This window comes from Alternaria dauci, chromosome 6, assembly GCF_042100115.1.
Source record: "Alternaria dauci strain A2016 chromosome 6, whole genome shotgun sequence".
Taxonomy (NCBI): Eukaryota; Fungi; Ascomycota; class Dothideomycetes; order Pleosporales; family Pleosporaceae; genus Alternaria; species Alternaria dauci.
The window spans coordinates 1,911,372-1,936,033 of NC_091277.1; the positions used below are offsets into that span (position 1 = coordinate 1,911,372).

Here is a 24,662-nt window from a genome sequence, read left to right on the forward strand (position 1 = left end):
AACAAGAGGTTTATTTGTGTGTTTCTTCTCCAGTCGGGACTCTCTTATGTAGCACTCTCTATTAGAAAAGACCTTTTGCTTTCGAGGGGCTGTTGTTTTGACGTTGTGCAGAGAGGAGAACCTCGCTTGGATTGCCAAGGGTTAATTTTCCCTCATATGTGGTGGGACCTGATCGGATTGTCGCGAACTTGGCGACAGCCTCGTCGTTGGACAACCATAAGCGGCAAAACGACTTCTCGATCTGCTGGCAGCGATGGTCGATGAGACCAAACAAACGCGCATCAACTCAAATGCTAAATCTGGAGATGAAGGAAGTTTGAAGGTACGGCGCACCATCGGGTAGTTTGGTGTTTCGAGGGGCCGTGCGTCTTTTCTTTGTTTCCGCGAGGGGTTGCGGCAGCAGCTGCCCTGCAGCACTTTTTCGATGCGACTCCACTATGGTGTAGAAACATTTCGGTCAAGTCGAAACACAGGGACTTCGGCCTCCAAAAATGTCTTCGGCCCCGTTGGCGACCGCTGGCACCGCACCGGCAGTCTCGACTATGCGAATGGCGGAACCCCGTTGGGTGGGGACCCGAAGCCAAACGTCGCAGAAGTCGACGCAAATAGAAGTGCTAGAATATGCAACACGACAGATATAAAGACCAAGGACGATGTTATAGAGATACAGTTGAATTGTCACAGTAATACACCAATCTATACATCACCGACAATCATCATACACAAAAATCATCATGTTTGAGAAGAACGAATTGAAGCCTACGTTCGAAGGTTAGTCGTCTGGTGCTACCTCTTGCGAGCGTGACTAACGAGCCTAGATGTCATGGGCTGCCAGTCGGCATGCTACGAGTGGGCAGACAGCTACGATAGCAAGGTCGGTTTAAATGCAGCACTGCTGGATAATGGTTACTCATACATGGCAGGACTGGGAGCGTCTTAGCAAATGCATCGCACCGACATTGAGGATTGACTACCGCTCGTTCCTGGACAAGATCTGGGAGGCCATGCCTGCAGACGAGTTTGTCGCCATGGCCTCTGATCCCGCCGTCCTAGGCAACCCGCTCCTCAAGACACAGCACTTCATCGGCGGCACGCGGTGGGAGAAGACATCGGAGGACGAGATGATCGGGTACCACCAGCTCCGTGTGCCTCACCAGAGGTACACGGATGAGACACGCACAAAGGTTGCGGTCAAGGGCCACGCCCACAGCTTCAACACGCACTGGTACAAGAAGATTGACGGAGAGTGGAAATTTGCTGGGCTGAACCCCGATATCAGGTGGTTCGAGTACGACTTCGACAAGGTGTTCGCCGAGGGTCGCGAACAGCTGGGCGAGGCCAAGGCTGCTGCTGGCATCCCAGAGAAGCTCATGGGCCAGGCTATGTAGGAAACGTGGGAGAGAGTCGATATGATAGAAGGCTGCTTACTAAGAGATACCAATGCAACTCATTATGCGAGCAATGATGGGCTTGGCCACGCACTAGCCCGAGCATCAGTAGACGTTGCAGTTGCAGTTGCCCATGTTTGACTGAGTGTCTTGACAGGTCCACAAGAGCACAACGGTCGTGATGCGTCGGTATCAAGCTCATTGGGTGAGTGCCGCAGCGACCAGCCGTCTAGCTGCAGGCGGCGGGGCCACTGAGAGAGAATGGAGAAGGCCATGGCGGTACAAGTGCGTGATTCGACCGGCGCAACGCTGCGCAGCCTGTGTGTGCAGAGCCCAGAGATGCGATGCGGGCATGGGTGGAGCGGTGGTGATTGGAAAGGCAATGGAGCGTCTCTGGGTGAGGAGCACCGCCCCGCACACGACTGCACAGCAACAGCCCACCCAGTGACGAGTTTTGGCTGCAAGTCATCTACGGTGCCAGGGGTGGGTCGCCTATTAATAACGCAGAGTAGATCGCAGGCAGCCAGCACCGTTCTTCGTCTGGTCGATGCCAGCGTGGCAGCCGTGTTGAGCCTCTGTAGCGAGATGCAATGGGCCACTCGCAATGGAGCCGCTTCATCCTTGGGTCGCTTCAGCGCAGCTATCCTTGTATCGATCGAAAGCTTAAACCAGGACTGGTCTGCGCCATCCGCGTCCCCAGGTTCGCGCTGCCATCGCTACCAAAATCCAAGCGAAGTAAATCCTAGCGGATTCTCGGCGCCGTACATCATCTGCAGCAGTTCTTCGCTCTTCCACCGACCCCGCCCACCGACCGACCTTCCTCCCACACACCCGAGCACTCTCGTCTGCGAGCGTCTTTCCTCTCTGATTCCTTTGCGTTGTGGTGTTTGGATCTCATCTGCTTCTCACGTCCGCCGGTGTCCTTGAGCTTTTTCGGTACGTCTGCCTCTCCTAGCAATTTTCATCTCGTCTTGGCGGGCCGCCCACTGCACAATTTCGTGCATCCGGCCACGGGCGCATCACAGGCGGATTGCACAATCAATTCGCACATCAGCCGTCTGCGACCTACTGACGTCGTTGCCCTGCACGGACTTTGTCGCTCGGCCTGCAGCGACTCTCCCACCGGCGAGAGCCAGAGCTGCGTTGCGCATCCCGACGCGCTCTGCCTCCCGTGCGTGTTGCCAGCACCTGTCGTGACTTGGGCCTCGTGCGCCCACCGCATGTGATGCCTAGCAGCCAGACTCCGCGACTGACCGCCCGCCTAGATTTCATTCGAGCTTCCTCACGGTCACTCCTTCACGCCCCCTCCACTCACCCCCTCCCGCTCCTTCGTGCGATCCGGAGTTCCTGTCGCCGCTTTTCCCGACCGTCTCCTTGGCCTATACGCCCAACTGCCTACGCGCCTCCGCAGGCTACGCTTCTCTACAGTGATAGAAGGAGCCGGATCTAATCGGTAAGTGCACTCGGCCACCCTCCAGCACCCTTACCTGGCTCCCGCTGCCTGGCCTCTGGCGCCCTCATTCACCGACACTAATGCTTGCTTTTTTTCTTCCTGCGCAGACCATTTAAAAGACTCTACAGCTCTCTGTCATAATTAGAGCCCGTAACCTTACTCCCCACCTCCGTTAGCTCAACCGATTACCCCGCTTGACCTATCGACCATGTCCTTCAACAACAGCTACGGCGACCAATTCCAAGGCCAGCCCCAGGGCGACATGAACAACCAGACCCCGCAGCCCGGCGACATGGGCCAGCCCATGGACACGTCCGGCAACGGCTTTCCTCCCCAGGGCAACATGGGCCCGCCAGGCAGCGCTGGTGGTGATGGCCAAGGCCAAGGTGCTGGCAAGACGACTCTCTGGTGAGTCCGCATACGCGCCTGTGTGGCGCATGGTGTACACCGGACCGCAACATGCGCGCTCGGGTAGCTTTCCTCTAGGCGGGCAACACCAATGCTAATACCGCGCAGGATGGGTGAACTTGAGCCCTGGATCGATGAGAACTTCGTGCGCAGCATCTGGTACAACATGGGCGAGACCGTCAACGTCAAGATGATCCGTGACAAGTTCTCCGGGTAAGCACGGAGACCACCGAGGAAAAAAGTCTCCAGGCTAACTACCGCATAGCAGCAATGCTGGATATTGCTTCGTCGACTTCGCGAGCCCTGATGCCGCATCCAAGGCCCTTTCCCTCAACGGCCAACTCATCCCCAACTCCAACCGCCCTTTCAAGCTGAACTGGGCCTCTGGTGGTGGTCTTGCTGACAGGAGGCAAGTCTCGCCCGCCTTCCCACATACGACAGTGATCACTAATGAGTCGAGCAGCCGCGATGAGCGTGGTCCCGAGTTCAGCATATTTGTCGGAGACTTGGGCCCCGAGGTCACCGAGTTCGTCCTCGTCCAGCTCTTCCAGAACAAGTACCAATCCACCAAATCTGCGAAGATCATGTCCGACCCCATTAGTGGTATGTCGCGCGGCTACGGTTTTGTCCGGTTCGCTAGCGAGGAGGACCAGCAAAAGGCCCTCACCGAGATGCAGGGCGTTTACTGCGGCAACCGCCCCATGCGCATCTCTACCGCCACACCCAAGAACAAGAGCGGTGGTCCTGGTGGTCCCGGCGGCATGGGCATGCCACAAGGCGGCGGCGGCCCCGGAATGGGCATGTACTCCATGGGCGCTCCCCCAATGGGCGGCTACTACGGTGCTCCCCAGCCGATGAACCAATTCACCGACCCCAACAACACCACTGTTTTCGTCGGTGGCCTTTCCGGCTACGTCACCGAAGACGAGCTCCGCTCCTTCTTCCAGGGCTTCGGCGAGATTACTTACGTCAAGATTCCTCCAGGCAAGGGATGTGGCTTCGTCCAGTTTGTTCAGCGCCATGCGGCTGAGATGGCCATCAACCAGATGCAAGGCTACCCGATTGGCAACTCTCGCGTTCGTCTCAGCTGGGGTCGCTCACAGAACAACTCGGGTCCAGCCGGCACCCCTTACCGCCCTGCGCCACCTCCACCGGTTCCCTTCGGCCCAGGCATGGGCATGCCTCCGCAACACCCGTACGGCGGCGGCGGCGGTTATGGTCCAATGATGAAGGTAAGCCAAACATCCATCCTGCCATGTGCGTGTTTGATGCTAACTTTGCTACAGTAAGCGCATTCTTTCCCTCTGTATTGCTTGCACGGCGCCTCATTCGTGGTTCGTCCCCGTTGGCTTACTGCAATGACCCCTTTCATGACTCGGCATGATGAATTTCGAGCGATTTGGTCTTTAGTTCTATCACGGGCGGTTTTCCAAAAGTTCTCGACTTCTTCTCACGACACCGATCTTGCGGAGGGCCATAGAAGGGAGTCTTTGTATAACAGGCCATCTATTCTCCCCTTCGGGCTTTCCTTTCAAAGCGTGCCACTCATATTCCTGGGAGCATATGGGATGTAGCTAGTCATGCATGGGTCGGGTGCTGCTTTCTGTCGGATTGCCTTTCCTTCACGATTGTGCGCTGCTCCAGGCGGGATTGGCTATCATTCCAATCACACGATTCTTCTATTTTTTGCGTGTTTTGTTGCGTGCTTGCTGGCTTGGTTGATTTGTCTGACGTTTTGTTCCAAGTGCATTCTAGTCTTCCCGTTGAGCTCTTCTTTGCACTTTGCTAACATCGCTGTGTAGTAGCTTCCCAGCACAGGCTGGTCAGCCTTCGCCTTACCCACCTTCGATGAACACCAATCTAGGTGGCTCGCGACCTAGCAGCCAGAGTGCTGGCCCTCCAACCAACCCTCCCAACGGTCAGACTGGTAACCCGAACGGTCAGAACGGCACCCCTACCTTCGGAAGCTTCGGTCGCTTCGTCTCGCCCCCACCCAACGGCGCCAACAGTTCTGGCTTCGGATCGTCCGACTTTGGCGGTGCCTTCTCGCAGCAATTTCCTCCGCAGTAGTTCAATTACGCCCTCGCATCGGTCATACGCATATCGAATACTGTTTGCCGCTTTAGCATGGAGTTTGGGAATTACTTCATTCAACAATGTGGCTATATTCTTACTGGGCATGAAGGCATAATGCTTTAGCGCGGCGTCTGGCGAACAAGATTATGGTATACCCATGCACAAGAGAAGGCGTCAAGAAAATGTTTCCTTTGCATCACAGCAAGAGCGTTTGCGCCCTTGCTGTAAAGATGCGTTTCTTTCAGATTTGCACTGTTTTCCTTGTCTGATTATGAGTATCCTGAGAGATGCCTGGAACGAGAAACGTCCTAGATCGAAGGTTCAAGACTTTCTAGTAGATGGCTCTGCAAAGGGCTTCGAACGTCGTGTTATGAACCAGTGGTCAGTGAGTTTCAAGCAGACGGGTTTTTTAACGGTTCTTATATACGTGTTCAATGGTACAGGTCGGATCGAATCCAGCCACATATTTCTTTATTCTATATACTCCCCTTCGCCTATGCGTGAATTCGATTGCATCTTTGAGGATCTCCCAGGTATGGAGATTTTCGTGCAATGACGTTCTATACCGACAATCGTGGCTTCCTCACACTGAACCGTGAACGTGCTCTCCTTCGCGCAGCCCTTGACATCTCATAAACATCCGTCTTCCACTTCCCCTCACAAAACATCCATCCGGCACGAATGCCAGTTGCTTGTTGCTCTTTTGGACCTGAACAGCAGTAGTCCTACAACTGCCATGCGCTACGACGACTGGGACGTGATCCTCTTCCCCAAGGACTCTCACGTACCGATACAGGAGTTCAAGACTGCCTGTTATGTCTCACCTGAAGAGTGTGAGTACCATTTTCTCCGCCGCCCGTTTGCAAAAGCTACATAAAAGTCACAAGCATCGGTACTGATAGCATGCAGATGGCCGCCAGCTGCCCACTTTGACCTGTTACATAAACTCGTTGCCACCATCTACGCCATTTCGCATATCCGTACATTCATGGGCCGCGATATCGAAAGCCTCACCACTCATCGAATCCCGACGGAAGACGAATCAAAAAGTCGTATACAGCGTCCAGGTCATTGTCGACGGGGCTAGACTATTGTGAGCTCTATGCTTCAGCTTTTGAACATGAGTCCTCGATGCTGATTGGTACAGTCGTGGTTTCTTCGACATTACCACGAAATGGCCTCAGGAGATTGGTATGCTATAGCAGACTTGATGCTACGCATAGCCTGAATTGACGATGTCGCAGCATATGAGAAGAGGTCGCTTACCATCAATGACTACCCCACGAGCCAGCCGAAGCGGTACCTCGAATTCCCACCCTTTCATCAACGTACCCTCATGCAAAGCGTATGGGACGCGCACAATACGAATGGACGTGTAAGAATAACACTGTCGGAACAACTGATTACCAAGTCAACTGGTCCTGGGGAAGCAGACCTTGGTGTTACCAACGACATTGTTTGCTTCTCATTTCAGCACGCTCCCAAGGGTACTACCATGGAATACAAACTGTTCGCGTTCATATCACTGATGAAATATAGACATCTTGGAACAAACGGGAATCTCGTGGCCAATACGAAACCCTCTGTATCTACCCAACGGCCTTGAACAAGCTACATGCCTATCACAGACATCTCCAACGCCGTCTTGGGCCCCCAAAGTTCGACCTTTCACAGGAGACATGCACATGCAATCACCGATATCGCAGCACTCAATCTATAATGTCCCTAGACCACAGAACGTCGTGCCGAATCGACGATCTAATGCACATCTGCCATCCATCTCGCAGTTTCCGAAGCCAATTCCAGGCTTCAGAAACAACAGTCGCTCGGGTACATGGGGCGATACTCTCAACTCGATCGGTGGCTGTGCTGAAGACGTGAGTATGGATACCTGGTCGACAAAGAGGACTACATCGGGTTCAACTAGCGATATGGCCATGCCTGATTACTCGTATACATCATCACATTTGTCAAGACAAGGCCCTCCACCATGGAGACCGGATAAGTCGCAATACAACCAGAGTAACAGCACAGACTGGGAGGATCATCAGCCGAGGAGAGAGAAGGAAAGACAACTCGTCGTCACGCTCCGAGACGACCAGTTAGGGCAGATCATCGAAGCCATGAGCCCACCAAAGCAGAACCGTGAATTACGGCATGGATTTGGTAGTCAAGATCATGATGATGCTGGTAGGCCGCCGACTGGTCACACATACTATCCTCTAAATTCAGAAGTTGTTCCGCCCGTTAACCGTCCGCCTTCAGCATCTGTTGTTCGCAAATCGTCCTATGCGGAACTCAACAGCACCCTACGAAATGCTTCGAACAGGCTGTCACCAAGTAAGCAACGATCGCAAGATAGAGCAAAGGACAAATCTTCTATGCTCAGCCATCCTTCTATTCCAGACAATAAAGAAAATTATCCTCCTTCGCAGTCGCGGTTGCCCACTCCTTTTCCACACGCGAATCGCGTCCCTACGCCAAACCCTTTCGCACAGAGGTTGCCAACTTACACCTCAGATATCTCAATGAGAGACCCATCTACAGCCCTTTCAAGTACGTACAGATCCAATCGAGGTGAACTGCCACCTTCAACTACCGAACCTACTAAATTTGGGTCTGCTCACGGCCCATCAACGGTAAATATTCGGAGCAGGAAAGAGGGCATCGCTTCCGATTCACCAAGGCTGTCAAACCAAGCGATGCGCCATGATCAGAGCCTACTGCCATCATTGAACTCAGGGTCTCAGATAGCACATAGTTCCACCTTGAAGGATCAGGACAGACATTTACATGACCCACAGAGGGGTATACCCGACCTAGTGGAGGTAATCGATGTGGACGCCATCGATGCGCATTTAGCCACCAACACCGCTTTGGACAATACTAAGCTTTCTCTATTCAAGCCCTGCCACAAGACTGGCGTGTCACTGTCAAGCATCGACAGTACCGGCCGTCTAGAGAGACAGCTTTTCAGCGCCCTGGGCGAGGAATTGGGCAGCTTTGAGCAACACATTGATACCACAGGCATGGGACCCGAACTTGCACAGGCACTTGGCGGCGGGATAACACACTCCGATGTCAGCGGCCCTGTCATGCTAAATCCGATGGCGAGCGACTTTGAGCCAACTATCAAGCGCAAGAGACAGGTCACATTAAGTCACGGTGACAGGGAAAGGAGTCCCATGACGAAGAAAGAGAAGGCTGAGTTGGTAGGTGCTGAAGGTCAAGAGGAGGAAGTGGTAGTGTGCTTGAGAGGAGACTGACGTCGTTGGGTTGATGAGGCTCTCTTAATGACGATGCGCGAGTCCTCCATACTTTCGTTTCTGAACGCTTCAAGCTTTTTTTTTGGTGTGGTCGCTAGTCTTCCTAGGACAGAGATAGGTACTACTTGTTGTACGAGTAGCCAATATTCTGTAGCAGTATACGAGCAGGACTTCCCTACAGCCGAATGAATATTCATGGCTAATGACATTTTCACATGATGCAGAAACATATACCTGCGACCGCAGTGGCGAACATGCAATTTTGAACTAATAAACAAAGTATGCCTGCGTCAGGGGCAACGTCTCAGACGGCTCCGCTGTACATACCATACCATCTGCCTCAACCGTGTAGCGTTCTGGGTCAACCTTCATCTTCGGTTTCGTATCGTTGAACTTCATGTCCCTCTTCCCAATGTTCCTGCAGTTCTTGACTGCCTCGACACGCTTGCGCAACCCGTAGGATTTCACGACACCCGAGGCGATGGAGGCTTGCGAGACGAAGGTTATGCTTGTCTGGGGGAGGAGTGGGGCGAACATGGGCCGCATAATTATGGGCTCGATAGTAGGGATGGAGCCATTAGGATCACCCTGTTGGGCGTTAGTATGATAGTCACTCAGAAGGAAATAGAGAGGGCGGTACATACCATTTGAGCATAGGAGCACATTCCGCTCTTTACTACTAGAGATGGCTTGACGCCAAAGTTTCTTGGTGTCCAGAGTACGAGATCTGCTACTTTGCCTACCTCTATACTGCCAATGAGGTGGCTCATACCCTGCGCTATGGCAGGGTTAATCGTGTATTTGCTGATGTACCGTTTCACTCTGAAGTTATCGGCACCAGTGTCCTTGTCTTCTTCCAGAGTGCCGCGTTGCACTTTGTTCTTGTGCGCGGTATTCCAGGTACGAAGAATGACCTCGCCGCAACGACCCATGGCTTGGGAGTCGGACGACATCATGGAGATGGCACCGAGGTCGTGGAGGACGTCTTCTGCGGCGATGGTCTCGGCGCGGATACGGGATTCGGCAAAGGCGACGTCTTCGGGGATATTTCGGGAGAGGTGGTGACAGACCATTAGCATGTCGAGATGCTCGTCCAGAGTATTTCGGGTGTAGGGTCTGGTTGGGTTGGTGGATGAGGGGAGAACGTTGTCGTGCTCGACAACGCTGATGATGTCTGGAGCATGGCCTCCACCTGCGCCTTCGGTGTGGTAGGTGTGGATCGTTCTGTTCTTGAAAGCCGCAATAGTCGACTCGACAAAACCGGACTCATTGAGTGTATCGGTGTGGATGAGTGTCTGGATATCGTACTCGTCACATACGGTCAAACAAGCGTCAATGGCAGCTGGCGTGGTTCCCCAATCCTCGTGCAGTTTGAGACCGCAGACTCCGGCCTCGGCTTGCTGTTGCAAAGGCCGCAGCTCGGAGTCGTTTCCTTTGCCCGTGATACCGTAGTTCAGAGGTAATTCGTCAATAGCTTGCAGCATTTGCCTGACGTGCGTCTTGCCAGGAGTGCAAGTTGTCGCATTCGTGCCTGTACTAGGTCCTGTGCCGCCACCAAGCATAGTCGTGATACCCGATGCTATGGCCTCGTATGCTTGTTGAGGACAGATGAAGTGGATGTGTGTATCGAATCCGCCCGCCGTTATGATCTTGTGTTCGCCCGCAATAACATCGGTGCAGGAACCGACGATCAGGTTGGGATCCACGCCGTCCATGACATCCGGGTTGCCTGCCTTGCCAATACCAACAATGATTCCGTCTTTGATCCCAATGTCTGCCTTGTAGATGCCAGACCAGTCGACAATCAGAGCGTTTGTGATGACGGTGTCCAGTGAGTCTTTGTCGGATCGACCTCCGGCTTGACCCATGCCTTCTCTGAGGGTCTTTCCTCCTCCAAAAGCACACTCGTCGCCGTACCGGGTCATGTCTTTCTCCACCTTGATCCAGAGATCTGTTGCTCCGAGCCTGACCAGATCGCCGGTTGTTGGACCGAACATGCTGATGTAGGCCTGCCGCTCCATGGTGCAGATGTCGATGTGTGCGGCATCGCCATGCGGCTCTGGCTGGTGAAGGAACCCACCAGACTTCAACCTCTCGACGATTCCATTCGCGACCGACGTGTCCTCGATGAAGCCTGACGCGATCAAATTTCCGCCCTTTATGATCTTGTTGCCCCCAATCTGTACCAGGGTGACCGTTTTCGTATCGCCAGGCTCGAAGCGCACCGAGGTGCCGGCGGGGATATCGAGGCGGTAGCCATGCGCTCGAACACGATCGAACTCGAGTTGCGGATTCGTCTCGATGAAGTGGTAGTGTGACCCGACCTGTGTGTGGTCAGTCGCGTGCTCTGTCGCCTTGACGGGGCTGCCATGCCTGGATGGGGCGGTCTCCCATACTCTTGACCTTCAGCTTGATCCTCTTGCGCCCCTCGTTCAGCTTGATGACACCAGCCTCTCCCTTGACTGCCACGATTGCGCCCGGCTGCTTCACATCGTCGTATACGTCTGACTCGGGCAGCGGAAACATGTCGTTTGACGGAACGGGCAGGAAGGAGCCGTATAGCGCTTTCTCGAGGTCCCCATCGTCGGTGGACACGGGGTGGTGGACGGTAACGAGGTAGGTGCCTGTGGGGAAGGTGCCCTCAACCATCAGCTCGGAGAGAGAGTTGACAACAGAGGGCTGGACATGGCGGCGGCCAAGCATGGTCGTGCCAATGGCCATGAGGTCGGCGACCGTGTGGTTCCCATCGCGAATAAGCTGTGTGCGTTCAGCATGTGACCGAGGATGCGCGTCGAGTCTCAGCCCGTACTTCTTGGAGATTGTTCGCGATCAATGCCTGCCTGTCTTAGCAGCGTCTACGCGACTCGTTGCAAACTCACGGTTGCCTCGGAATGGTTCAACTTGACACCCCTCGCCAGTCGGCGTTGGGCGAGAAGGCCAAGCTGCGAGATGACGAGCTTGTCAAGCTGTCACGGGACAATTAGCAGGGGCGCCCGTGCGAACAGCACCGTGTAACACACCTCCTTCGGACACAACTGCATATTGCAAAATCTCGAGCAGCCAAGAGCACTGTTGGTATAACGCGTCTCAAGACTGTACTTGTATATCCACCATACTCTAGTCCGGTTCTACCGCTCCATCAACTTCACCCCTTCTAGCCGTGTTGCGGGGTTCGCTTGCGATAAAGAAACGCGCCGATAAGAAGCTTATGGCCGTCGGCCGCACCCTTCACCCTCGTCCAGCCATGTACAAGTTGAAGCGCACATCCTCCCCATAAGCCATACAAATGTCACAAATCTCCGCGTGCCTACCCTTATTCAAGCTAACCGCGAAATGACGTAGGGTTATCGGTTTCCACACCTGCACTACTGAGACAAGTCGATCTACGCCGGATTCGGCTTGTGCCAACCTCATTAGGAGTGCCTCCTATCCATCCTCTGGTTTCATGCCTCCATTCCTCCATAATGCATCGCTTCTGCATTGTGTCGCAGCCATGGCATGTTCAGATTCAAGCATGCCCGAGATACTGCCCTAGCCGGGTGTGTTGATGACATTTTTGGCACGCGCCACATCTTGGTACTACATGACTGGCAACCCGAGCATCTAGTATACGCCGTCTCCGATAGACCTCCACGATACGATGCATTCGTTGCTGCAACACTTCAAGGGAGGGAATGACGGGCCCGAGCCTCGACACCAGACACCAGACCCCCCTGTCAAGAGAAGCAGAGCAAAGGCTAGACCTGCCCCCAAAGATCCGAACGTTCCAAGGAAGCGCCTTCAGATCAACCAGAAATGCCTTTACGAGCGCCGATTGCCTGGGAAAGCGTACATCTCTGCCCATGTAAATCGTCTTCAGCACGGCTACTACAAGTCTAACGCGCTTCACGAAACCACCATCGACAACCTCTTCTTCGTTTCAGTGCACTTTGTCTTCCATCCCCACGATCCGGATTCGCACCGTTTCAAGAGCGCCGAAATCGAGGTCACGGTCCATGGCGATAACGGCGACCCAAGCGCGTCCCGAAAGCCAGCCGATTCGCATCCGCGTATCTTGAAGCACGCGCCAGAGCTAATGTATGGTGCCGTGTCACCGGAGAACCTGCAGTGGAACTTCAGCTTATCGAGCTCGCTAGGCGTGTCACAGGCACCCGTATCTGCTTCGCTGAACCCAAAAGCAACGGTAAACAGCAGCTACAAAGTTTTCCATATGATGAGCATCCAGAGATCTGTTCGATCAAAGAGAAGCCCATTGGGCCCAGAATACGATGTTGAAGACGCAAAGGCCGTTTGGACACTCACAGAGAACATGCTCCAGAAGTCAGGCTTGCCACGCGAATTTGACTTTGTGCTGCTAGTACAGAAGCCAGAGGACCTCGAGAACATATACATGTCTGTTGACCTTAACGCGCATGTCGGAGCTTGGTACGGCACGTATCCCCAGTGGTATACCAATCTGTCAAAGTACATGCCAAACCAAGACTGTATGCTCAGCTTCGAGAACGATATTGGGCAACGTTTTCTTCCGAGTCACCCAAAACAAGGTTACAATTTCGCCAACCTGATACATTCGTTGGATGAATACGTGATGATGCCAGGAACCGTGTACCCGACTAGTGTAAGTTTGCGCCCTCGAGGAAATCACTACTAGAGCTGATTATCGCAGGGCACGCGGCAAGGAGAGGTCAACAATCCTAACTTGATAGAATATCAACCACCGGATGATGGTAAAGCAATCGAAGCAGCGTCGACATCACCCCAGCCTAAGCAGCCCAGCACACCCCCAAACAAGAGCAAGTCGCCTAGAGACGTACGGGAGCAGCATCGCCGTAGCTGGGCGCCTGACAGCGTAAACGTACGAGTCATTCTGGAACATCAGTTTCCACAAGGCTCTAATCCGTGTCGCTTCTCGTACTCGCCCATGGACAACTTGGAGCCTATACGATACCCGTCGATACGGCGGAGGAAATCGCGGACTGGACTGAAAGAGTACGGTGCGAAGCAGGCTTTGCATGAACTCGCTCAAGATGGACTAGAAGACAAGGGCAGCAGATCAAGCGGAGGAGACAGACTCAGTGGCTTTACACTGAGGTAACTGGCAGTGCGTAGAGAATATATAGCAGCCTTGTAACCAATAATCTATGTGCCACGTTCCTGCGTGATAGTGCGTAAACGCCCGCCTCACCATTACTCGCGAGAGAACATGCAGTTCCCAAGACTCGGCTGTCTGGCAGATCGCCACATTAGCGTGGGTTTTGACAGCCTTGGAAATCAACAGCCACGCAACCCTCATCACTCACGGCCCATCTTTTTCACCGGTGGAAACTCCGGGCACCTCGTAAACAGGAGCAATGTCCACAGCTATGGGCCAGCTGAAGTGAGACTCATCTCTTCCATCGCGCAATGCCGGTCGTGACAGGAGGGGGCAAACGCTCGGCGAAGGCTGATTGGGTCCGCTAGGCTTCCGACGCCTCGACGGCTGGGCCATGAAACGAGATGACGGGTATTAGCAGCTCTACTCGGGGCTGATCCAGTGGTAGAGACTGCTCTCTCGCATCAGCGCGGCCATGTCTTGTGTTTCGGCACTGCAGGTGTCTGCGAGGTTTGACTGGCCAGCGGGAACACGCGCTAAGCCGGGGGTATGATAGCGACAACCAGCCACGATGTCGCATCGCTCTTTCCTCGCACACAACGACCCGGTAGGTGTAATGAGCCATGGCAGCAGACGCGGATGCGATGGAAGCGTGTGGCCTGCTGAGGTTACGACTGCGCGGCGGTGGCCCCGGAGCCAAGGGCGGGCCTGAGCCTGAGGACGTCTTCTAGCAATGTTCTATTGTGTTGCCGTCTCGTCATTGTTCCTTCCCAGGTACTTGGTGAGAGAGCATCGTGCCTTCCTCGTCGACCCTTCTCAGGCCATCTTGCAGCGTCCCTTCTTCTTCTTTCTACCAGCGGGATAGACTCTCGTGGCACTGTCTTTTCTATACCGATTCTAATACTAATTCTTCCATCGTCGCTCCTTCTTCGCCGCCGAGTCCTTGTCTTGCATCTTCAGTACTTCTGACGTAGCCCCATACCACGTTCTCCTCAGACATCGGCACAGCACCACGCTTGCGTTTAACAACACTGAGCTGCGACTTCATCCTTCCGTTCAAAGCACCACAACCACACCGTGTCCCCCATACCACCAAATCCATGGCGTGGGCGTCGCGATGCACTCGTTAATCTTCCTCTCAAACCCGATCTCGAAGCAAAACAACGAACCAAGAGCCTGGAAACCCTCTCTATCCATGATGCCGATGACAAGCTTGTAACTAAAGAGAACATTGCAAACTTCTCGCCTCGCCTATCAGAGAAAACCCGACAGGCGAACACAAGATGGCGGCATACCACCTCCACTCGCAGTCACCGCGACTTTCTGATCGAGCGTCACCGCAGATGCACACTGGCAACCCAATGACGCCCGTACACTCCCCGCACCACTCGGTTACGTCTTCTGCTTCTTCTCGGACCCCTGTTCACATCCTCACCATTCACGAGTACCGCAAGCAGCAACACACGCCTACACTCTCGCAGACAGGGACTCCGTTAGGCAAGACCCTTCGCAGAAAACCCGCGGCGCTCGCCCTGAACGACATCGAACGCGCACCATCTGTATCACATTCGACGCGGTCAGGTTCTGGTCCTCCATTGCACCCTCTTCACTTCTCGCAGTCGGCATATCAACTCAACTCGGACTGTTCGCCTTTCCAGCAACAGACACCACTCGAGCTATCGCATCGGTCGCAGTCAGCTGAGCCTCGTGTGCAGGCAGGCAGCATATCCAGCACATTCACTGGCGACTCGTCTAGCAAGGTGCGTCAGTTCAAGTCAAGAAAGAGGTTGCCGAAACCGCCTGTGACTAGAGGTTCCGTATTTCCTCCAATAACTGCAAACGCGAAGCCTACCCTACCACGGCAATCAACGCCACCAGCAGTATCGAGATTTTCCACAGAACTCTCGCACTCCAGCGGCGCGCATACCACGCCTACGGCTTCGACCTTCTCGCTGTCCCGCTTTCCGTACCCGCCCCACCAAATCGACCCTTCACTGTCCCCACCTCACGATGAAAGAGAGCCCGCGCATGTAGACCCACTTAACTTTGCGACTACCGCACCCGCGACACCGCCCGCAACCCCCGCAATCATCCATTACCGTGGCGCGTCGTTTGACCTGGTCAATCCTCACGATTCGTTACTGCTCCACGACATTGTTACACCTTCGCGAGATCTTGATTCTAGTGAATACGTTACTCTCCATTCGTCTGGCGACACGTTTTCAGAGGTATTTCAACCCTAATCCGGCTCTCAACTCGACTAACAGCCATGTAGATGGCACCCAAGCGACCTGTATACGGCGACTTCCGCGCAGCGCATGCAGGTATCCTGAGACGCCCCGAAGACTCTCCCAATCAGTCACATGTGGACCTTTCACTGGCTCAGTCACCCGCCGCCGTCAGTCCTAACTCTTCGTCGTATACATCTCCGTTGTACAGCCCAGAGTCAGTCAACGCCCCTTCACCATTAGTCGTCAAGGCGCCCGCACGTGAATCACGCTTTTCCCTCAAAGGACTTACTCGCAGTTTAACGAGGAAGCTCAGTAAAAGTCCGGCTATACCACAGAGCGAAGAGTTGCAGGATATGCAGAATCAGAACGTGAGTGCGGCATCGATTAGCATGGGTGGAGACTTCCCGCGTCCGCTAGATCAAACCTATGTTACCACACCGGAAACATCGTACTTTCCTGTCGGACCAATGTCGCCAGCTACGCCCACTAGCCCTCTGTCACACGAAAGTTTCCATGCATTTTCGCCCGGACAGAATGACGTTGACATTCCACGGAGGCTTCCTACAAAACACTATGACACAGAGCCACTGGCATCGATGCTGCCGGATGACCGTTCTACTGAGATTGGACGCGTTGACGATTCTCAATTGCCATACTCCACAGAAGGTGGCTTCTCAAAACCCTACTACGATGATCTCGACTCGATATACCCTAGTTCATCCATCTACACCACGGATGGCCATCGGAAGTCGATCTATCAACAGGGCATTCCGAGCAACCGCAACAGTAGTGCCAACCCATTCGCACGCTATAGTGGCATGCACACGAGTGACTTCATGAACGGATACAATCGTGACAGTCTGTATGAACACAGCGCCTCAAATGGAGTCAGCCGTCAGGTGCCACTTCCATTCGCCCAGGATATGTACGACCCTCCCATCGATGAAGGGGATCCGAAGACGGACACCATCAGCAAATTCATCGATGAGTACAGCCCTCAGAGTGCAACCGACGCAGCTTTGACTACGCACTGCGAGCAGTTTGAAAAGGCACGGGGTGCACACTATCCACCAGCTGGTGTACCTTCAAGGCAACCTCCGATTACTCAACACCCAGGATCCCCCCCTCGTGAAGCAGCTCCTCTAGCGCCAGCCTTTGAGTACGACGAAGTACCATTCATTCCTCTGCGTCCAGGACTGTCGAGTATGTTTTCTCAGGGCTCGAACTACTCATACGGCGATACTCGGAACTTGCTGCGAACCTCACAGTTCGATGTCTCAGGTCAGCCCAACGCGGCGCGCACTCTAGAACCGTCCTCATCATACTCCCAACCTGAAGCACGACCTCTCGAACCTTCGTCATCTTACTCCCAAGTGGATAGCCCACAGAGCCCGCATACACCAAAAGAGGCTCTCGAGCAGGCGGAGCAGATCTTTCAAGACACGGTCAACAACCACCAGAGTGACAGTACGATCCCCGCCATGTGGGGGAGACGTAACTCAGCAAGCCTGCTGCTGAGCAAGACAGCCACGAATAGATCATCTGGCGCCCCAAAAGATTCCGATACCCTCCTTCGCGGTGGTGATAGAGCTATCTCCGGAGACACCGGAGACAAAGCAGACTGGGAGACAGTTGGCGGCAACAGTCCTGATTCTAAACGTCACGAGTCACTGAGCAGTATCGCGGACTATAGCAGCAGCGAAGGTACCCGGAACAGCCTCGGCTTAAACTCGGATGGCTCTCTTCCGTCATGGGCGAAACAAGCTCAGTCACCACCTCGACCGACCTACTACAGTCATCCCAGTCCCATACAAAGCCAACATCCCCACCCCTTCGGCTCATCGCCGCCCCAGCTGAGAGCCCGGGCAAGCGCTCGCACTGCACCAGACACATCGTCTCCTCCATTGGCTACCAGCCCCCCTGCGTCGAGAACAGCGCCATTCTTTCGATTCTCTCCTCATACTGATGATGTTTTGGGGCGTGGTGCTGTTGAGCAGCCGTATGCATACGCCCCTTGGGCAGATCCGTACGCTTTTAGCGACAAAGAAACGCAAGAATTGTTGGCTTCTGGACCTAATGATAACGTCATTGTCGATGAGCCGCGTGTTCCGCCTAAAAATCCGGCCCGTCAACATCATCGATACCGAAGCGACGATACCATACCGACTTCAAGTACCGCTGACGAGAACGTGTTTGGCAGCAGCCCTGTTGGTCTCCAACGGCAGAACACGTTTGAAAAGCTTTCCGTTGTTGGGCCCAAGGGCAATCTGACTGGTACTCCTCGCGGGACTGGCATGCACGAGACTGGTAGCAGTGTCGCAGATCACAGTAGTCCCGGTGTTAGGCTCAGCTCAAGTGTCGGTCGCCAGAGCTTTCGTTCAGACTACAACGGTTTCTACGCTTCACCGTTCCCAGCTACAGGCAGTGTAACTCGCATTAGCCAATCTCGGCCAACCCACATTCCGACATCTGACCGAACACCATCGGAGACCAGTTTGTTTCCACAGACGAAAGAACTGGAAACGCTGCAAGAAGCATCTCCATTTCCCGGGGCTCGAAAGCACCTTCGCAACTCGACCACGTTCCTGCGTTCGCAACGGCGCACAAGCCGATCTGCTGTACCAGGGCAAACAAAATTGCGCCAGATGTTTCTCGCGCCAGAAGCAGCTCGATCCACTGTCTCGACTCAAGGTACCCATACCACGCACTTCATGGCCGGTAGCGAACGTCCATCTACTAGTGACACGAACACGCCTCTTCGATCCTCATACCCCAGCCTCCATATTTACCCTCCGACTGCTCGTACCAATATTGCACACGAACACTCACCTCACCTCCTCTGTGTAGAGCGGAAACCTAACCCAGAGGATGAGGCACGGCGACGCAAGCTGTCATGGTTCATCTTCGCGGCTTTCTGCCTCGTGCCACCCTGCATCCTTCTCTTCCGTTTCTTTGCAGACAACATCATCGCCTCGTTCACGGAAGGTCACCTGGGTTACTGTACGCCACAGTCGAAGAGAGTAGCGCTTATTGCTGGCATTGCCGTTAACGTTGTCCTTGTCACTGCAATCTTGGTCCCGGTCCTGGTCGCACATGCACTAAATGCCGTATGATCAGAGTTAATCGGGGCCATCGGAGAAGGGCAAGTAATTTCGTCGAGTAGTTGAAATGAATGCTAACAGTAATTAGCAGCAATGCTGGCGATATCGAGCACACTCAAAAGCACACCAGACCGTATCAACGAAACGCACGTGCTAATGACGCGACAAGACATGTCAAATGTCTGTCATCAGCATCCACCGCACATTGATCGATCAAGTTACCAGCAGCACCTTCGTTGCTGTGTCTATTCCTTCTGAGTAGGTCCTTTTCTTTCTTTATGTTATGTTTTGCATGATTTGGCGTTCTTCTTTTTCTTTTCCGGCATTGGACAGGGTTATTTTGCTCGTCTTATTTACCTGTGGAACGTGTTTATTTGGGATGCATAATTTGGCAATGGGGAACAAACTGGCGTGTGTGTGGGCTAGGATCGGCTTTTCAGGTTCGGTTATCATAGCCCGCTGGCATCTCTCCGAACTTTTTCACACTTCGTCGTAATCAGCTTGACTTGGCGATGTGGTCTTGGAGCATGGCAGGAGCACTTTGGAGGGATGGTTCACCAAAGCGAACAATATGAAGAAAGTAGCAACCATGACGTTCCAGTGGTGTTTTGACGGCTTACGTTTCTACTTGCGGAGGAAGTTTTCTACGTGAATCACATTCTCGAACAAGTGATTCGTTACGTCACAGCATACATGCCAGCACACCTGCTATAGTGGGCAGTGACTACTTGTGTCACCAATTGCAAATCTCCACATCTCAGACACGCACAGTCTCGTCAATTCACTTTTTGATTCGAAAAGAACTATAACCAACTTCATTCATAGTAGGCAGCTTTGCAATTAACCTCCTTTGTTCTTAGTGCTAGCTCCTCAAACTGTAGAAACACTACACGGATTGTGAACAGAAAGACGCAAAGGAAGTGGATGATGCAATATGCATAAGAAAACAACCCTCCAGATCTAAAGCCATCGTAGTACAGGGACGATTAGACTGTCAATCTTTACGACCAGAAGCTTTACTCTCTTGGTTGCGGAGGGTTAGTTCTGCGTCTTGCCAATATGACACCCCCAACCTCCGCTTCTGTATCAGTTTTGATCGGCACTCCGAATTCTTGTTGTCCCTCTCTCGCAGTAGAACGCTGCTCGGTAACGCTCACCGGCCGTGGTGGTGGTGAAATGGTCCGTACACTGGTATCGCTCGGGAGTACCGAGGAACTCAGGCTCCGACTACTTTGTTGCAGGTTGATGAGTTGGGAACCTGACTGCTGTTGGCTGCGAGCTATCCGGGCTTCGTCGTTGACAAAGTATAAATGGTCTACCATGCTCTTGACGCTCAGGAGGATCCGAAAGGCAAGGTACCCGTAGAAATAGGCCGACGCTATTGTGCTAGTGTCATCAAAGTTCCAGCCAACTCCAATGAATGTAAACAAACATCCCTCCAAGAGACAACACAACACTGCAAGCTTGCCCATTTTCCTTGCTGTGTAGACGTCGTCGTTATGTACAGAGAAGTTTCCAGCTCTTATTGCATCTAGATCATCATATGACTTTGATGATCCGAAACGCACTAGGAGCCTCCAGATCCTAATAGCAAGGCGTCTCCAGGCTCTAGTAGCAGAACGTCTCTGATTGAGGTGAGACTTTCGAGATGCTTCCAAAGTGTTTACAACTCTTTCACCGTCCTCAGGTGTAGCGTCGCTTTCGGTTATATTCGCGTCTGCAACACTCGCTTCCGGGACTGATAGGGTCGTGTCGGCAGCAACGCAGGTCTTCATTAGCTTCTGCTCTATAGAAACAGGCCACAATTAGTACATTGCTTCCAATTTCGATATTGGATGGCTCACCATTTATGACTTCAACTGCGGCCAGGAGAGTGAGAGCCAGTAGCACAATGGCTACAATTTGCCCGAACCCCAAAACATAAAGACCATTTGCAGGTTTTAGCCCTCCGTACCATATAGCAAGGACGATACTCCCTGTGCCATACGTCATGCCCAGCAGGATCCTCGGCAAAATTGATAAGCACGAGTCGAAGTAGATGTTGAACGCGTACCATACAGAGACGCTGACGTCTTTTGTAGTTGCCGGTGGTGGACGGAGCCAAGCCTCGTATTTGCTTTCCGCCTTGGTGACAATGATACTGGCGTTTTCGCTCGAAAAGCCTCTGAAACGAAGACAACGTGCGTAAAAGTAGTTCACTAGCATAGCAAGTGGGTTGATCTCCGGTTTGAAATATAGCATCGCAATAGCTTCAACATGGTTGAACAGTAACATCCCGAGAATCACAATGGACTCAACCATGTCGAACTGAACAGTCTTGCCGAACCTCGAAGCTTCAAAGAGACATTGAACCACGTTGCCTACGTTCAGTGTCTTATCGTTTATAATATCATCGAAGTTGGTCGAGACCGTGTTGACGACGAACGAAAACGAAAACATCGCTAGGAATGCGACGGTGAAAACAACTCGGCAATCTCGAACAAGCTTGCGCACGAATAGATGGCTCTGCAGCACGCGCAACGAGAGGGCATGCGTGAAGGTAGCAAAGTAAGCCAGATATGTGACGATGTTGAACTCGTAAAAGGATATGCGGCATCGACTAGCAAGCCCTGCGATTAGAATCGCAACACCGGTCACTAGCTGTTGGTCGCTTAGAACCGTAACAAAACCGATGATAATCTGCGTCCTCCTTTTGTGCTTTGGTGTAGGTTCGAAACGGAGATCGGCTTCGATGAAAGAGCGACGGCGCTTCTTAAGTAACTGAAGCGCATATTGGTCGGTGCAAGACAGTACATCAGGCGGGAGGCACCTGTTGAAGTAGCCCCAGACGATGACAAGAGATAGCCCAAAGGCTCCGAACAGAAATGAAATAAGCACCTAAAGACGAGGTCAAAGTAAAATACGGAAAGCAGGCTAAGGCATGCTCACTCCAAGGCCCGCAATGTCGGGGTTAACGTCGATTTCAGTATCGCAGCCATCGATAGGCTCACTGGCATAGCATTTACTGCAATTGAGAGAGCTTCCACAGCTGCCCATAGTTGCTTTCGGATGAGAATAGTGCGTCCGGCTGAATATGAAAAGAAAGTGTCTATTGAAGGAAGGGAACCGGCGCCTTATGAAATGTAGTACGCATGTAAGAAATCTGACATGAACCGTCGGAATTTTGCACCAGGTCCCGATGTTTTGGACGTTTTCGGGAAATCAGACTGGGCATGGCGCAAGGCTGAGCTATCTGTGGCGTTGTTGTGAGCAACTAGCGCCTGTCGCCCAGACTGCTGCCTGGGCTCTTGCGTTCATCCTTTTGATTATTGGGTGGTATTTATACTGCGTCGGTGACAAGAGTTCTATGCAAGAAGGCTGAACATGGAAAGCAGCGCTTCGTGGCGCATCGAACAGATTAGCAACAGACTTAACGGGTGACATATGAGGACGTACCACATGCTACTAGTCCACAGTTTGCTACAAGCACAGATTTATGAGCCATAGAACAAATATCAAAGGCCCACGAATATCCGTAGCTCGTGGTCGTGGTCTGCCTGATATCACTTCCGACGGAGCCTTGTCGCTCTGCCGAGCACTATGCGTGAGCTGAGAACCTTGGCGACTGTACGTCGATATGGCATTTTCTTTAGCTCTCGAGGTGATTGGTTCTAGCGACAGGCTCGAAGATGGGCTCGAAGATGTTTCGAGGGTTTGGTGGTACACCAGGTCGCTACGTTGAGCAGGCACCCAGAGCCATCGCGTTATCGCCGCAGGTCGACACGCGACATCTGCAGATATCATCGATACCGGCACATGCTTTGAGTGAGCCTGTGCTGAGAAAAAATGTGATTGCTCTTGATGCTACGTTTATGGAAAATTTGAAGTCTTGGAGTGAGGAAAGTGCAGGCGATCGGCAGAACATGACGTCAGCGGTCGTGCGAGTCATGTTAAGAGGCAGCCACTGTGGTGACTGCAATGCACATGTTCGACGAGAAATTTTTAAAGGAAGCTTGTTACTTTACAAGCTTAGCAGGCTGGAATAATAAACTCAGATTTCGCATCATTCCCTGCATCACCAGCATTTGGAACAGAAACTCAGAGTTGCTTGTTCATCATTTCATTCAAAACAGCGGTAACGCGCTAACTGATTAAAAGCCATATTGGGTATTCAACATCCTACTCCTTACTCAGATCCGCAATCTGCAGGACAGCCTTACCAAAGTTCCTGCCCTCTAGCATACCAAGGAAACCATCAACACCGTTATCGATACCTTCAGTGACGCTAATCTTGGCCTTGAAGGTACCCTCGCTAAGCCACTTTTGGAGCTTCTCCTGGTGGTCCTTGTGGTGCTTGGGGCCCATGTTTGCGTCACTGACGATGAAGCCGCGCATAGTGAGGCGCTTGGCGACAACTTGCATAAGGTTGCGGATGGGGTACTGTTCGCCGGGCTTAGCGTTGTATTGCGAGATCATACCACAGGCGACGATGCGACCGAAGTTGTTCATGGCGTTGATAGCAGCCTCGAGTTGCTCACCACCAACGTTCTCGTAATAGATGTCGATGCCGTTAGGGGCGAGGCGGGCGAGGGCATCGGCAGCCTTCTCCTTCTTGTAGTTGAAGCCAGAGTCGAAGTTGAGCTCCTTGGTGATGAAATCGAGCTTGTTGTCGTCACCGACACTACCGATGACAGTAAGGCCTTCGTGCTTGGCGAGTTGGCCAACTAGTTGGCCGACGGCACCAGAAGCGGCGGAGATGAAAATGGTCTCGCCCTTCTTCGGTTGGCCAATCTCGTAGAAAGACGACCACGCGGTAAGACCAGGCATACCGAGAGGGCCGAGGAAGTACTTGGGATCGAGGTTGTAGGGGTTCTGAAGCTCGATGCAGTTGGCGACGGCATCCTTGTCGAGAACGGAGTACTCCTCAATAGGGGTGACTCCCATGGTGATGAGAGTCTGGCCCTCCTTGAACTTTTCGCTGTTGGACTTGACGGCCTTGAAGATGGAGCGGTTTGTGATGGGCTTGCCAAGCTCGAAAGGAGGAGAGTAAGACTTGACTTCGGGAGAACGCATGCGTCCACGCTGATAGGGGTCGAAGGAGGCATAGAAGTTCTTTACAAGCAGAGCACCCTCTGGGAGCTTCTGGTCGAGGTCGATATCGCGGGCCTCAACAGCGAGGTCCTGCCCCGGCTTTGGCCATCCCTCCGGCGCATTCTTGAAGATGAGTCCCTTGTTTTGAACCATGGTGACGGGAATGCGTTGTGTATGAGGTGTATTAGAAGGGGGTATGTATAGGTATCTTGTACAATGCTGTTGTAAGGTGGTGTGATGGTTTGATGAAGAGCGAGATGTCAGTGACAACGAGCACCTGGCTATAGATACAGCAGCATCTAGGTTAGAAATTGTGATTTCACCGCCGAGAAAAAGACCCGAATTGCATCATGGGAGGGTCCAGAGGCGACGTCCAGGAAAGCCTTGTCACAAGGTTGCATATCGGGCAGTTACCGGCCAGGGGCGCGCCGATTCGTCCGACTCTGGAAGCCATTTTTCGGTCGAGTGTCTCGACGCGGGGCACGAAACTTGTCGCAAATGCAGAATCTTCGAGACAACGTTGAACGACACGAAGCCATGACGAGCGTCGCGCCGGGAGTTGCACGCATTGGGAAAG

The 24,662-nt window shown here is 53.0% G+C and overlaps 5 protein-coding genes across 5 annotated transcripts; 3 read left to right on the forward strand and 2 right to left on the reverse strand.

The window, feature by feature from the left end:
- Positions 1-734: 734 nt before the first annotated feature.
- On the forward strand, positions 735-1,388 carry ACET3X_006978 (uncharacterized protein; the record flags this gene model as incomplete). The annotated part of the gene is made up of 3 exons (XM_069453168.1): positions 735-771; positions 819-874; positions 924-1,388. 3 exons carry the CDS (start codon positions 735-737, stop codon positions 1,386-1,388), a joined length of 558 nt encoding a protein of 185 aa, XP_069305746.1.
- Positions 1,389-3,049: 1,661 nt separating this feature from the next.
- On the forward strand, positions 3,050-4,538 carry ACET3X_006979 (uncharacterized protein; the record flags this gene model as incomplete). The annotated part of the gene is made up of 5 exons (XM_069453169.1): positions 3,050-3,249; positions 3,328-3,462; positions 3,518-3,658; positions 3,713-4,481; positions 4,536-4,538. 5 exons carry the CDS (start codon positions 3,050-3,052, stop codon positions 4,536-4,538), a joined length of 1,248 nt encoding a protein of 415 aa, XP_069305747.1.
- A 4,320-nt stretch (positions 4,539-8,858) lies between these two features.
- Positions 8,859-11,632, reverse strand: ACET3X_006980 (uncharacterized protein; the record flags this gene model as incomplete). Its single annotated transcript, XM_069453170.1, has 6 exons — positions 8,859-9,179; positions 9,236-10,915; positions 10,965-11,348; positions 11,401-11,427; positions 11,471-11,557; positions 11,612-11,632. 6 exons carry the CDS (start codon positions 11,630-11,632, stop codon positions 8,859-8,861), a joined length of 2,520 nt encoding a protein of 839 aa, XP_069305748.1.
- A 599-nt stretch (positions 11,633-12,231) lies between these two features.
- ACET3X_006981 (uncharacterized protein) lies at positions 12,232-13,686 on the forward strand (the record flags this gene model as incomplete). Its single annotated transcript, XM_069453171.1, has 2 exons — positions 12,232-13,209; positions 13,258-13,686. 2 exons carry the CDS (start codon positions 12,232-12,234, stop codon positions 13,684-13,686), a joined length of 1,407 nt encoding a protein of 468 aa, XP_069305749.1.
- A 9,412-nt stretch (positions 13,687-23,098) lies between these two features.
- ACET3X_006982 (uncharacterized protein) lies at positions 23,099-24,367 on the reverse strand. The gene has a single exon (XM_069453172.1). The coding sequence runs from the start codon at positions 24,236-24,238 to the stop codon at positions 23,174-23,176; it is 1,065 nt and encodes a 354-aa protein (XP_069305750.1). The 5' UTR covers positions 24,239-24,367; the 3' UTR covers positions 23,099-23,173.
- Between the last annotated feature and the right edge of the window lie 295 nt (positions 24,368-24,662).